The sequence below is a fragment of the Melozone crissalis genome, unplaced genomic scaffold, assembly GCF_028551555.1.
Source record: "Melozone crissalis strain CALT ecotype California unplaced genomic scaffold, PUWL_Pcris_2 ptg000005l_1, whole genome shotgun sequence".
NCBI classification, from domain to species: Eukaryota; Metazoa; Chordata; class Aves; order Passeriformes; family Passerellidae; genus Melozone; species Melozone crissalis.
The window spans coordinates 48,277,782-48,292,043 of record NW_026535783.1 but is presented as its reverse complement, the minus strand read 5'-3'; the positions used below and the strand labels follow the sequence as shown (position 1 = coordinate 48,292,043).

General features: G+C 39.5%; 1 protein-coding gene across 2 annotated transcripts in view; it reads left to right on the top strand.

The window, feature by feature from the left end:
- ZNF366 (zinc finger protein 366) overlaps positions 1–14,262 on the top strand; it is a 32,898-nt gene that overhangs the window by 15,544 nt on the left and 3,092 nt on the right. For both annotated transcript variants that reach the window (XM_054288419.1, XM_054288426.1), the window contains exons 2-5: positions 2,391–2,516; positions 3,648–4,973; positions 6,839–7,030; positions 12,733–12,907. In XM_054288419.1, the coding sequence (XP_054144394.1) occupies positions 2,496–2,516; positions 3,648–4,973; positions 6,839–7,030; positions 12,733–12,907 (1,714 nt within the window). In that variant the 5' untranslated portion in view covers positions 2,391–2,495. The remainder of the gene's footprint in view (positions 1–2,390; positions 2,517–3,647; positions 4,974–6,838; positions 7,031–12,732; positions 12,908–14,262) is intronic.

Sequence of the window (14,262 nt, the reverse complement as noted above, 5' to 3'; positions counted from 1 at the left end):
AAGAGTAGATGTTTCATACAGATGGTGGTTCAGCCCTGGAAGAGGCTCCCAGGGGGAACGGTCACAGCACCAAACCTGACAGAGAGTTCAAGAAGCATTTGGACAACTCAGGTTGTCTCATGTGTATGGAGTAATGCTTGAGGGTGTCCTGTGCAGGGCTGGGAGTTGGACTTTGATGATCCTTGTGGGTCCCTTGCAAATCAGGATATTCCATGATTACTTGAATTGATATTGTGTATATATATGTGCTCTATTTCCAGTCAGTGCACTAACAACTGAAAGTAATATTGTGGTATGATTATGAGTTACTTGTCCAAGTTGTAAGCAATTATTTTATCTTTTCCCTCTATCCCGTGTGGGTTTTGAGTCATAAGTTTAGATATCCTTCAATTTTTCCTTTAGTTAGTCCTCCTTCTTTGTGAGTTGTTTGATCCTTTTGTCTAAACTTTCCATCTTAGAGTTTTGTCACTGAGCCTTTAGTTTCACACTTTTATCTCAAAGATAATTACTGAGTCTACAGTCTTAGAAGGAAACAGTCTGTTTGCAGAAAGGTTTTTAAGATGTCTTCTCTTGCCCATGGCTTAACTAGGTCACAGAGATGTGCTTTCATCTATCTTTGGAAGAAGGCTTATCCAGCATGGAGCTTCCTGAAATAGAAATAGGAGTGTATTTAGTGCTCCACTCACCTTCATGGTCTCCACCCAGCATTTCCAAGAATGATGTTATAAATAGAATCAGCATGTCACTGATGATAGAGGGAAAATGTGTCTAGTTTTCCAACCTAACCTTTGCCTGGTTGGTTAGATACTTGCACGCAAACACACACATTCATGTAAGTGCATCCCTCAGGAAGGCTGCAGAGAAAACTGGAGAGGCCAAAGCCCAACTTGAACTTAATCCAGCTACTCCCACAAAAAATAGTCCAAAATGTTTCCATATATACATGCACATAAAAAAGAGGGCCAAGGAGAGTTTTCATTCTTTGTTGGATGTGGGGTGAAACTTAGTGTTGAATGATGAAGAAAAGGCTGAGGTACTTTGTGCCTTCTTTGCTTCAATCTTACATAGGCAGACCAGTTGTTCTCAGGATGCTCAAGCATCTGAGCTGGAAAACAGAGACAAGGAACCAAATAAATGAATCCACCATACTCCAAGGGGAAATAGTCAGCAACCTGCCCCAACAATTAGACCTGCACAAGTCTGTGGGACTGATGGGATCCATCCAAGGGTACCAAGGGAGCTGGTGAAAGTGCTCACTGAGCTACTTTCCATAATTTACTAGCACTCCTGGATGTCTGAGGAGGCCCCAGTTAGCTGGAGGTGGGAAAATATGGCTCCCACCTACAAGAAGGGTTGGAAGGAGGGTTGTGGGTCATCTCATCCTGAGTGCCATCACATAGATTATATAGAACAGTTCAGCAGGGGATCAGGCTCATCCAGCATGGGTTTGTGAAAGGCAAGTTCTACTCCCCCAACAGGAACTCGTTTTATGACTCACTTAGTGGAAGAGGGAAAAGCTATGTATTCTGTTCTCCTGGACTTTAGCAAAGCTTCTCGCACCATTTCCCCACAGCATTCTCCTGGAGAAACAGACAGCTCATGGCTTCATGAGTGCACTGTTTCCTATATAAAAAAATGCCAGGATGCCCTGGTCTGGAGAGTGGTAGTGAATAGTTACATCCAGCTGGCTGATGACACCAGTGATGTTGCCCAGGGGTCAGCACTGGGCCCAGCCCTGTTTAATATCTTTATTGATGAATGTGGGGTTCAAGCATACCCTTGCTAAGTTTGTGGATTACCCCAAGCTGGGTGGGAGTGCTGATCTGCTGGAGGGCAGGAAGGCTCTGCAGAGGGATCTGGACAGGCTGGAGCATGGGCTGAGCCCAGTGGTGTGGGGTTCAACAAGGCCCAGGGCTGGGTCCTGCCCTTGGGTCACAGCAACCCCAGGCAGTGCCACAGGCTGGGGCAGAGTGGCTGCAAAGCTGCCACAGGAAAAGGCCCTGGGGGTGCTGGTGACAGCAGCTGAGCATGAGCCAGCAGTGCCCAGGTGGCCAAGAAGGCCAATGGCATCCTGGCCTGTGCCAGCAATGGTGTGGCCAGCAGGAGCAGGGCAGGGATTGACCCCCTGTACTCAGCACTGGTGAGGCCACACCTTGAGTACTGTGTCCAGTTTTGGGCCCTTCACTCCAAGAAAGACATTGAGGTGCTGGAGCATGTCCAGAGCAGGCCAATGGTGCTTGTGAAGGGTCTGGTTCACAAGTCCTGTAATGAGTGACTGAGGGAGCTGGGGTTGTTTCACCTGGAGAAAAGGAGCTTTAGGGTAACATTATCACTCTCTACAACTGCCCGAAAGAGGTTATAACCAGGTGGGTATTTGTCTCTTTTCCCAGGTAACAAGTGATAGGACAAGAGGAAATGGCCTCAAGTTGTTCCAGGGAAAGAACCTCTTCACAAAAAAAGTGGTCAAGATCTGAAACAGGTTCCCCACAGAAGTGATGGAGTCACCATCCTTGGAGGTATTTAAAAGACTTGTGGTGCTTAGGGACATGTTTTTGTGGTGGATTTGGCAATTAATGTCTGGACTTGATGATCTTAAAGGTCTTTTCTAATGAAAGTTTTCTGATTCTATGACACTAGAGGGACGAGGGAAAAAGTAGCAGCCTTATTTAAGATTAACCAAAATTTATAACCAATGTTTTAGATGAACCACAAATTCAGATGAAGTTTCCCGTATGATCAGTGGAACATAAAATTTTGCCAGAAGAAAATTATTAATCTGCCTCATCACATTCTATCATCAGATATGCTCAGAGCATTTTTAGGTGTTAGTTACTCTGCAGTCCCCAGGGTTTTGTTGACATCATTTCTATATTTAGTTTTATAGTGGTGATTTTGCCCACCTGTTTAGAAACAAACAAACAAACAAAAAAACATCTTAGATAAAACCTATTAAACTAAGTGTAATTTGGAGAGTTGTCAAATGTCTTTCCTCCCCCAGATCTGCCAGGCAAATATCTCTGTGATTAAAACAAAGAAAATAAATTAATCTCCGCCTTCTTATTACAATACAAAGTGCGAGCAGCCAGGAAACATGGCGCAAAACCTGATGGTACACAGTGTCCTTAGATCACTTGGCCATTGTTTTCTCTCACAGCAGCACATGTTAATGATACAAAGAAGCTTAACATTTTTTGGCTTTGGCTTTTCATGTCACAACCATAATAAATGTGCATATTATTGTTTGTATTGCTATATCCTTTATATGCACCGCCAATTTCTAGAGCCGTTCATGCACAGCCAAGGACAGAATTTTGCCCACAAACAGACTGACTGAATAAAGTTAGGCAGAAGCATTGCCATACTGGTTTCATCTGTGAAGTAGTGGGTCACAGTACAGGATGTTTAAGTTGTAAAAATGTTGTGTGGGTCAAATCTGCTGCAGGAAGACCAAAGCTTTTTTGCTTTTCACTTACCAATTTAATTCTGCTTTAAAAGGCCTTTGTCCTATATGGACCTAAGAAATCCTTAGTTTTATTTATTTAAAAAAACCCAACAATCTTCAAAACAATAAAATGGTCAATAGATTGTTAAATCCAGAAGAACATGAAGAAATAAACACATTTGGGGTTTCTTTTGCTTATTTTAAGGAATTTGGCCCACAGAGAAGAAAATTGAATATGATGAAGAACGAAGAAACAAGTTTTAATGTGGACAATACCCGAGCCTCTCCCTTCTCCCTCTGCCTGCAGCCGCTCAGCCCCGTTACAAAGCCACACAGAGCAACACAATTTGATGAAGAATTCAGAACACACCTCTCACATTTCCGCTATGGTCCTCCTCCTCTTGAAAACATGGAAACATTCCAGGGGTCCTTGGAAGGAGGGTCTCGCAAACGTAAGAGCATGCCAACAAAAATGCCTCCTCCCATCACCCTTGAGGATTCCTCATCATCACCAGATCGACCTGAGGATCACGACATGGGCTCTTCTAGTCTCCCCTTGGTGTTCCAACAGCCAACTCAGCCCAAGTACAGTTCCCAGATGATTGACCTCTGCAACTTTGGTTTTCAGTTCTACAGAACTCTGGAGCATTTTGGAGCCAAGCCCATTAAGCAAGAACCAGTGAAGCCTAGCATGGCATGGCCCAGTAACCCAGCATTCATGCAGGCTCCTTACCCTTATTATCCTAAAGTCCATCCTGGCTTAATGTTTCCTTTCATTGTACCACCAAACTTTCATTTCAGGAACCCTTTTCAAATGAAAAGACCTACAGAACCACCCTTCAGGAGGGCTGAAGTAAGAGAAAGTGGTGAAAACAAACAGAAAGTGGAAAGAGTAGATGTCAACCTTCAGATAGATGACAGCTACTATGTTGATGTGGGGGGTGAGCAGAAACGCTGGCAATGTCCCATGTGTGAGAAGTCCTATACATCCAAGTACAATTTGGTCACCCATATCTTGGGTCACAGCGGCATTAAACCACATGCTTGCACCCGATGTGGCAAGCTTTTCAAGCAGCTGAGCCACTTGCACACGCATATGTTGACACACCAGGGCACTCGGCCCCATAAGTGCCAGGTGTGCCACAAGGCTTTCACTCAAACCAGTCACCTTAAGAGACACATGATGCAACACAGTGATATCAAACCTTACAACTGCAGGATCTGTGGCAGGGGTTTTGCCTACCCCAGTGAGCTGAAAGCACATGAGTCTAAGCATGAGAGTGGACGAGAGAACATTTGTGTGGAGTGTGGTCTGGACTTTCCAACTCTGGCCCAGCTGAAGAGACACCTAACCACCCACCGTGGCCCTATACAGTACAATTGCACCGAGTGTGATAAGACCTTCCAGTACCCAAGTCAGCTGCAAAACCACATGATGAAGCACAAAGACATCCGCCCATACATCTGCACTGAATGCGGCATGGAGTTTGTGCAGCCCCACCACCTGAAGCAACACTCCCTGACTCACAAGGTAAGCCAGCTCTCACCTTGCATCTGGAGGTAGTATAAGGATTACAGGCAATGAAAGCTACACAAGGGCAGGTACCTCCTCAGAAACGTGGGCCCTTGCCAGCTGCAGAGGCTTACACAGAAACTCCAGCATTGCTGGCAGTTTTATCAGCCAGATGTCTTTGCCAGCCTTAAAAAAGTACACACAAACGCAACTTTGTTATAAGCAGGAATTCAATTAAACCCCCTGTATCACTTCTCCAAACCGGATTCATCTCTCTCTGTTTCTTGAGGCTTTTTTCAGAATGACCTTCTGTAAAATTTTGCAAAGCTGTATAACCACCCCATAATCCCAAAATTTTAAAAGATATTTTTTTAAGTGAAAGCCAGTTGTGATACTTTATTCCTTTAATTAGGAAGTACGTGGGTTTGTAGTGGACTGTAGCAAAAAAAAAAAAAAAAAAAAAAAAGTATGTTATTACTCATCAGATTTTGAAGAATCATTGTAATGAGATGACATTTAAAAAACAAAATAACCCTAAGAAAAATTCTCCTTTGTGCATACGTTATCCAGAATGCCAGTTAATATAAATGGACAAGCAGGATCATAATAACAGCCAATTAATATCAAGTAGCAGTTTTGCCTCTGCTGACAGTGGTGACAGCAGGGCCAGCTTAGGGTACGAGAAAGCTTTGGAACTCTTCCGAAAAGATTGCTTCCAAAAATAGGAAAAATGCAATTTTTCCATTCAAGAAACTCTGAAATTGACAATCCACTTTTACAAAAATAATAAGAGAAGTCAAATCCTTTCACTTTAAAAAAAGGTTGCTTCCAGATTACCATATTTTTCCTTTAACATTTGAATTTTGGCTTTTACATAAAAAACATTAGAAATACAGAAAGCTATGGCCCTTGAGTCTTATAGTCACATATTCTTTGAAAATTGCACAACTTCTACTTCCACATTTGCTTTTTCTTTTCTGCTTCATGCTTATAATTTCTGGAGATTCCCTGCTCTTCAGATTTACCATGCAAGATTCCACTAATTGAAGACTTGGTATGTTTTTTTGTCACAGGGAATGAAATGTCCCTGAGTCCTTAGAGAGCTTTTGCTTCTTTGTCCACAGCCACAGGTGGATTCACCATGAAAATAATAGTACTTAGCTGACTAAACGCAGCTTCATATCAAATGAGCAGACACTTGAAACTGGTAGTGATGTCCAGTTTTAGCTTTTTAATTAACTGTGAAAACCACTGACAGTCATTTCACATCTTTTTAAAGAAGGGCTGTGGAAGGAGTAATTGCTCTCAGCACCTCACTAGTAAATCTTTATTACCTTCAGCACATAAAACTCTTCAGCTGTATAGTAGCAAATCCTTTGATTTTCATAGTATCTAAATCACTGAGAAGCTGACAGACCACATGGGTGTGAGTAAGAATATTGAATTATGTAGTCATAAATTGAGTAGATAGCATAAAAAGTGATAGAAATGTTCTATAAACCTCATATAAAATGAAATCATTCCATAGTGGTTACTGAAAATCCCACCAGGAATAAGCAGATATTTCTCTCTGCAATAAATGTGAGGTGTGTAATCAATACTTTACTTAAGCAGCAGAGCAGGAGAGGGAAGCTCTGACGCTGACTATGTTAGATTTATTTGAAAACAGACTTCATGACTTCATTAAGTTTGTGTTTTGTTTTACTTCTCTGCGTCTCAGAAGCTTGTAAGAATTTGTCAGGAGAAAATAACTTGAAAAATGTTAAAAGTGAAATAATTTATTATCAACTTTGCTAATGCAGAATGAATAATTCATAAATTGCTGTACTGACGATTAAATTACCTAGAAAATTTTACATCTACAGAATTATTTTTTTTTTCAGGGTGTGAAAGAGCACAAATGTGGAATTTGTGGCCGGGAATTTACTCTGCTGGCCAACATGAAGCGACATGTCCTGATCCACACCAATATCAGAGCCTATCAATGCCATTTGTGCTTCAAGAGCTTTGTGCAAAAGCAGACTCTCAAGGCCCACATGATTGTTCACTCTGATGTCAAACCCTTTAAATGCAAGGTAAGTACATTTGGTGGTAGAGGTATTATCCTAAAGCATATTTCTCTGATATTGTCATCTTATCATATGGTAGAATTAGAAAAACAAACCTGCTAACACATACTGCACTTGTATTCAAAAATTAACATAAACCAGCCTGATTTTCTTTCTTTACCCAGGTTCTGCTTATGTTGCACAACATAATGGAGATAAATACCTGTGGTTTACTCCCTTTCCCATCAGGATCATTCCTTCTCACATAAGTTTTGGGGTTTTTTCCCTGTGATTGTTTAAGTGCCACAGACATTTGAGGACAAAAACATATCTGACATTTGCTTAGTACAATCATCCAAACAGAAATTTAAGTGCTTAATAGCTTGAAACACTGACAAAAAGCAGGAATCAAATCATGCACCCTGCAGAGGATCATGAAAAAGCAGCAGCCAGAATTTCACACAGTGATGCTATGCAACAGTTCAAGAAAGGGGTTAGAAAAAGCCACAGCAAAATAAAACTACAGAAGGGATTTGAATGGGTAGAGTGTAATTACCAGACTGGAATTCAAAGCAGGATATTAGTATGCTAACAAAACAGCCTCTGAGACCACCTGGCCTTTCTTTCTACAGTCCTTCAAATTCCAGTTTGCCGCTGCCCCCCAGCACTGGAGGCTGGCATTCCATTTCCATCCTCTCTTCTCCCTCCCCCTAAACCCTAAAGACTTTATTGATCCTGTTTACTTCTAGTACATTTCTTATGAATTATTCATATCTATATTCTTGTTCAGTACTGGATGCTACATAAGTTCTTTTGCTGCCTCCAGTGTTCCAATGCTTATCTGGTTCATTACTGTTGTTGTACTTTGTGAAGTCAAAGGCTGAAGATTTCCCACTTTAATTTGTTCTAAGATGGCTGTAAATACAGAGTGGAGCATATTACCGAGGTTATGCATAAGAAACTAAAGACTGATTGAAAGCAATTTCTAGAACTCTTTCATTTTACATCTCTATGGTATTGATATTTTCTTAAAAGGAATTTCTCATGAAGAAGCAGAGATGGATGAAAAATTTAAATGGAATTATTTCATTTTTTCATCATATTTCATTCATATGATCCTTATTTCATCTTGAAAAAATGTAGAATTTCAAAATGTCATAGGAATATATGATGGTCAGTGCTGGTTTTAGTAAGAAAATGTCGGAATGAATATTTCTGACTTCGTAATTTTTCTTTCTTAACGTCAAAACATTTTACTTTGAAAAACTAGCAGCAAAGTCTTTCACCTTCAGTACTTTGTTCTAATTTATGTCTTATGAAAGTAGTATGTTGTGTAGTAGTGCTTACATTACTCTATATTGATAAAAGAATTTCTTTTACTGAAATTCTATGGGTGTAACAAGTCAGGTCTGCTGGAGGTTTTAATTCTTTGAGAACATCTGCAAACATGCCTTGTCGTTCCCATTTGGTTGAAGTTGTTCTCTGACTCCTCAAACTTCAGAAAAGAATCTCAAATTTTGGATCAGATTTTGTGGGTGCAGTATATGGATCCACATGATTTTTTGGGTACGTGCAGATTAGCTGGAAGGTTGTGTTCAGCTCAGTGTTTGATGATGACAGACTATTGAAACTTGGAGAGGGCAATAGTTGGAACTGGGAAATAGAGTATCACCAGTATGTTTTCCAGACAGTAACAAAAGCTCTACAGGAACACCTGTTTTTCTTATTTTTTTACTTTTCTGTCCCACCCAGTGTTCCAATGAGGAAAGAAACAAGTAAGGATAGTGAATCTGTTTCTCATATGTCTGAAGGGGTATGAATCAGCATCAGTGCCTCTGACAGTGAAGATTGCAACAATAAGCAGACACAGAATCAGGAATTGCTTTTTTGCATTAGGAACAGCCTAACATTACCTCTCTGACAGAGCCCCTGAAGACTCTTGAAGGCAAATATTTCTGGCTGGTACTTGGAGGGTTAAGGCAATGACCAGATAGCAGCCTTTTGGCACCAAGCTCCTCCTCAGCAGAAGGAAGGATATAGCTGTATGAACAGCCTGCTTAACAATGGCTCACATGTCCCCGGGGAACCGCCTGCAAATAGATTTCATCTTGCTTTCTCTTGTACTTTTCAAAGCTTCCTGTTTTCTCACGGTCCTTTTGGACAGTTTACAGTCATTCTCCCTCTCCTTCTTTCTTTGAGGAAAGGAACACCCTTCTTATAAATAAAAAAAAAGAAGAAGAAGAAGAATGCAAGGGAAAGAGAGCACAGCAGTAGCCTTTATACTTCACCACATGCAATGATTTTCTTTACCTTTTTCTCACAGCAAAAGAAAACATGAGCTTTCCTATGTGTCTAATCACAGCTAAGCACATACTATCAGAAGTGAGGGAGTAGCAAATAGTTGTCCCTTCTGTTTCCTCATCCAGCTGCAGCCTGGATCTCTGTTTGATTTTCTGCTGAAGAGTGAACTTGTCTGTAGTATTTAAAGGCCTGAGCCCATGTTGCCTTGTTTATTTCTGTTTAAGAGGAAAAAAAAACCCACTGAAGACTTATGAAGGTATTCCAACAACTGGTGCAACAGTACTAATTTGGATTTGTATAGAAAGGTTCCATGAAATTTACTGTTGCTTTTAGTGCTGAAGTAATCAATTTTTCAGACTTCCAATAAAGGATGCAATGGATCTTTCTTCAGCTCAGACAAATATCTGTAACAGATGTTTTGAACACCACTTTTTTCCCTATCTAAAAATGTGGTTTTTAATCAGAGAGAGAGAAGTACTTTGAGAAGGAGCAAAACTGGTGGCAAATCTAGAAGGATGAAACTTCACGTGCTGGCTTAAGAGGAAAAACATCTAGGCTGGAACTAATGTAGACTATTCTAGCAAACTATACTGAAGTCCATTTCACCAGCAACTAAGTCTGTTCAGCAGACTTGCAACTGAGTTGTTCTCTTCAAGATTTTAATTTTATTTTGTTCTAAACATTTTGTCGAAGATTATTTTGTTAGACAGCCTAACAGAAAGTCCACAAGTAAACCATGTTGTTCCTGATATCCCAAGTTCTCTTGCATAAACTTTTCACCTCCCTGAGTGCTATAGTGCATTGGGTTCTGCTGGAGCTCCTCCCATGCAGCTGTCTCAGGATCATCTTTCACACTCTGCTCACAAGGCTGTCATGTCAGAGAGAAAAAAAATCTTGTACAGGCTTCTAATTTGATCTGCAGATTCAAGCCCTTCATTGAGCATTAGCTATGTACTCCAGCTAGATTTGAATTGCAGTCTCCTAGCATACAAGTGAGAAACCTATTTCCTTTTACATCTGGATCATAGATATTCTTCTGAAAGATGTCTCGTGCCTTTTTGAAATGACCAGTAAAACAAAGATTATGCCACAGAGACCCATCATTCCAAAAACCAACTTTCCTATCTGCATTTCTTTAATTTTCCTGCCACACCTCTGCACTCTAGTACCATTTCCTTATGTTCCCAGAGGAGAATTCAGGACAAGAACACATTACATATTTTGAAGATGTGCCTGACTCTGGGAAATGGAAAACCCATCAACTTTATTCAGACACAGAACTTTTATGCCATAAAGAAATAACCTTTACCAAGTCCCTGTCTTTTCAGTAAGAGGAAAGAGAAACAAATATTGCCTTGACAGAAAGCAAATAAATGGTCCTTCTAAATAAATTTTAATACTCAAGACCTTATAAAGATAAGTGTTTGCATGCAGTACTGAAGCCACTCATCCACTCAACATGATTTTCCTTGGTTACCAGTTCAGACAGAGAAGATGTAGATACAAGAAAGCAGGTTCTGGTGAAAATGTATGTCAGCCACAATACAAGCAGATAACCAGAAGCCTTCAGCAAAGAGGTGTAAGAGAGATATTATTGTTGACATTCTTGCAACAAGAGTAATATTGACAAGTTATAGGTTGTTCCAGCAGCTGTCAAGATACAATCAGCTGCTGGTTACTCCTTGCTAATTTTCTGTGCTCATTAGTAGTCTCAGTAGATGAGAGTCTGATTCCTCCCAGCACTTTTTGAGGTATTTTGTGGTTCTATAATTTCTCTGAGTGTACATAATCCTACATATTAACTTTCTTTGAACATGAAGAAGACAGTATTCTTTCCTCAGTGGTTGGATGACCCTTGGAAGCAGCCATCTTACTTTTAAAAATGAATTACTCACTTTCAGTGGCTATTCCTTTTTTCCACCAATGGTCATGTCTAACACTTTGTGATAAATTTATTTGCTAGAGTTTTCATTTTAGTAAAATCACAGACAGAAAAACACAAATGGTACATATGCAGCTGAAGCGAATAACTTTTTGAAAAACAAGTGAATGTTTTCAGAATCTGTCTTTTTACAGCTCTGACTCAGCTCTAGTTTTTATTTTGAAACAGTAGACCTGCTAATTTTTGTATTTATGAACAGATTCAATTTTCCCCAAGAGAAGTCTTAAAAGACAAAGCATACAGTACTGCTTTTCCAAGGATCCTTTCGCTATTTACATTTCATCCAGATATTCTAAGTGATGACTTTCTGAATTTACATCTACAAGTTCTGTATCAGTTCTTCTGCAATACCAAATAAGTAAAAATTGAATCCAGATTATGTAAAAAATCTGGTGGAGTCTTAGTAATTTCTATTTATTAATTGTCTGCCAGATGGTTACCCTGCTAGATGAAGGTTTCAGTTACTCAGTAATGGTGACTCTGGTTAATATAGTAATAAGAATAATTAAAAAAAATTAAAATGCAATGATAAAACAAGTCAGGAAAAAAAAAAGTAGGAAGCAAGCACAGAAGTTTGCAGAGTATGGAAATAGCCACTTGAATGTGAATAAAATTATAAATCCTGGTAAGGAAAGACCAGAAGATAAGTAAGACTGGGTGGCTGTAATAGTGATGTCAAACTCTCATGTCTTAAGAGTACATAAGAGTCCAGACTACAAAAGGACCCATCTAAATAAACAACAATGAATTAAACCCACTGGTATTGTTCCATCAAAGGAAAAATTTCACGATCAATGGCTTAAGCTGGCAGGAACATGCTTCAGGGAAAGCTGAGTCATTCTTGCAGCCTCACGACTGTTTAAATTGCAGCTTACTCACCAGAGACACCAAAACACAGGAGTTGATAAACAAATGATGAAAGAATCAGGGGAAATAAAGAGTGAGGAAGAAACACAGAAAAACAAGGAATTGCTTTTTCTAGCTTTAAGCAAAATGTGCAGCCATTTAGTTTCCATTTAAAAATAAGTAATATTCTGTTACTTTGACTGTTTCACAGAAACCCTTAATTGGTTTTATTTTATAATTCCATTCCTGCCTGACATTGTAGTTGATTAAAGGCTAGATGTATAAACTACAAATGGAATGGTTCACCAGGGCAGAAACTTCTACTTTGAATCTCATTCAAGTTATGAGCCTTCCAGATTACTCCCTAAAGTCTTTCCCCTCCTTACAACAACATTGACTGCTTTTGGGGAATCCTGCACTATGTGTGCTGGTCACCAATATAAAAAAATATCAGCAGTTCAGAGTGCCTTAGATACCACATGTTTTTGCCTGTAGGATTTTGATGGAACTTTGAAAAACTTATTGCAGCCAAAAACTGTCAGAATTTAAGTTGAGAAGTGTAGGTCCTCTTTCCTTTAAAAATGTTGTCCTTGAAAATACTGCTTCAAACTAATAATTTTCATTTTTACCATTTTTACAGCTGTGTGGAAAGGAGTTTAACAGAATGCACAATTTAATGGGACACATGCACTTGCACTCAGATAGTAAGCCATTTAAGTGCCTCTACTGTCCCAGCAAATTCACCTTGAAGGGGAACCTAACCAGGCACATGAAAGTCAAACATGGAGTCATGGAAAGGGGATTTCACTCTCAAGGTAATAATTTTCAGCAAGATTATTGTCTGTGAGATCTGAATATGCATATCAGTAAACACAAATGGGCTTTGTACGACAGATCCACAAACTTGTGCCATAGATCCAATGTTATTGCAAGAGGTAGAATCCCATAAGCCTGTGAAGTTGTTATTAGCTATATTACTATAGCATTACATGGCAGCATTACATGTCCCAAATAAATCATAAATTAATCCTAATTTGACAGAAAAAGAAAATCTGAAACACTTATGGTCCTTTCTGACAGCTTAGTGGATTCCAGTCTGGAGCAGGAATGGAATCTTCAATGGCTCTACATCCAGGAGCCTTGGTCATTCTGTACTGTATTGGCATAGCTGGTGCCACATGAATACCATAGGCTCAAGATCCCATTTACAAGGAAGCACATGAATAGGAGGGGATATTCCTCAAAGTATAAGTCTCACAGTATAAGGATTTTTGACTACTGAGGGCATCCTGTGAAACATTTCCTGTCTGCCACTTACCACATACACTTCCTGAAGTCATCCTCATGTGTGTAAACAGATCAATGCTATCTAAAGAAGTGGGGGAATTAGGGAGAATTTTTTGAGGGCTTGGGTCTCCAAGATCCCTTTTTTAAGTATATGAATAATTCTTTAGTGGGCAAGATTTCTTGGCATTTCTCATATATTCAAACTTTAGGGCGGCTTAGCACATGTGCAAAACACTTGCTCTAATGACATTTGGTGTAAATTTTTTGAAGATCCTAATGGCTAATGAAATAAGTATTTTTTTCTGTAAATCTCCTACAGCATCATGCTAGTTAGAGAATTGCTTGTAATTGGAGATTGCCTAAGATCTTTTCATTGTACAGAGATTCTGTGGACCTTGAGGCTTATCAATTATGAGAAAATTTGTGAGGTGATGCCTTTTTATGAATCCTTTTAACAAATACACCTTGTTGCAAAATAAAATCTGCTGTTTAGTGATACTGCATAGATCCTTCATAAACTTGATTCAATTACTGAGGGGAAAGTAAAAACAAAGGAAACAAAAGCAGTTAAAATTGTGACTTTCATAGGTATTGGGTGAAGTCCTCACTTTGTCACTAGTCTAATGAAGCTGGCCTATGCCTATAGTATCTGATTTTTTAAAATATATCCTGATGATGTTTGGAGCATTTTTGAGTCCACAGATGCCTCTTGGATAATCTGTATTTTCAGCAAGAGGGAAGACACTGACAAATACTAAGCCAAACCAGATCCAGGATTAGATGCATATTCATATACACTGCTCGAAATCATTTGTTTATAATGATTCCCTCAAGCTGAAGCACTGTCTAGTGCATAGAGCTTTTCACCTGATTGTTTCTCAGT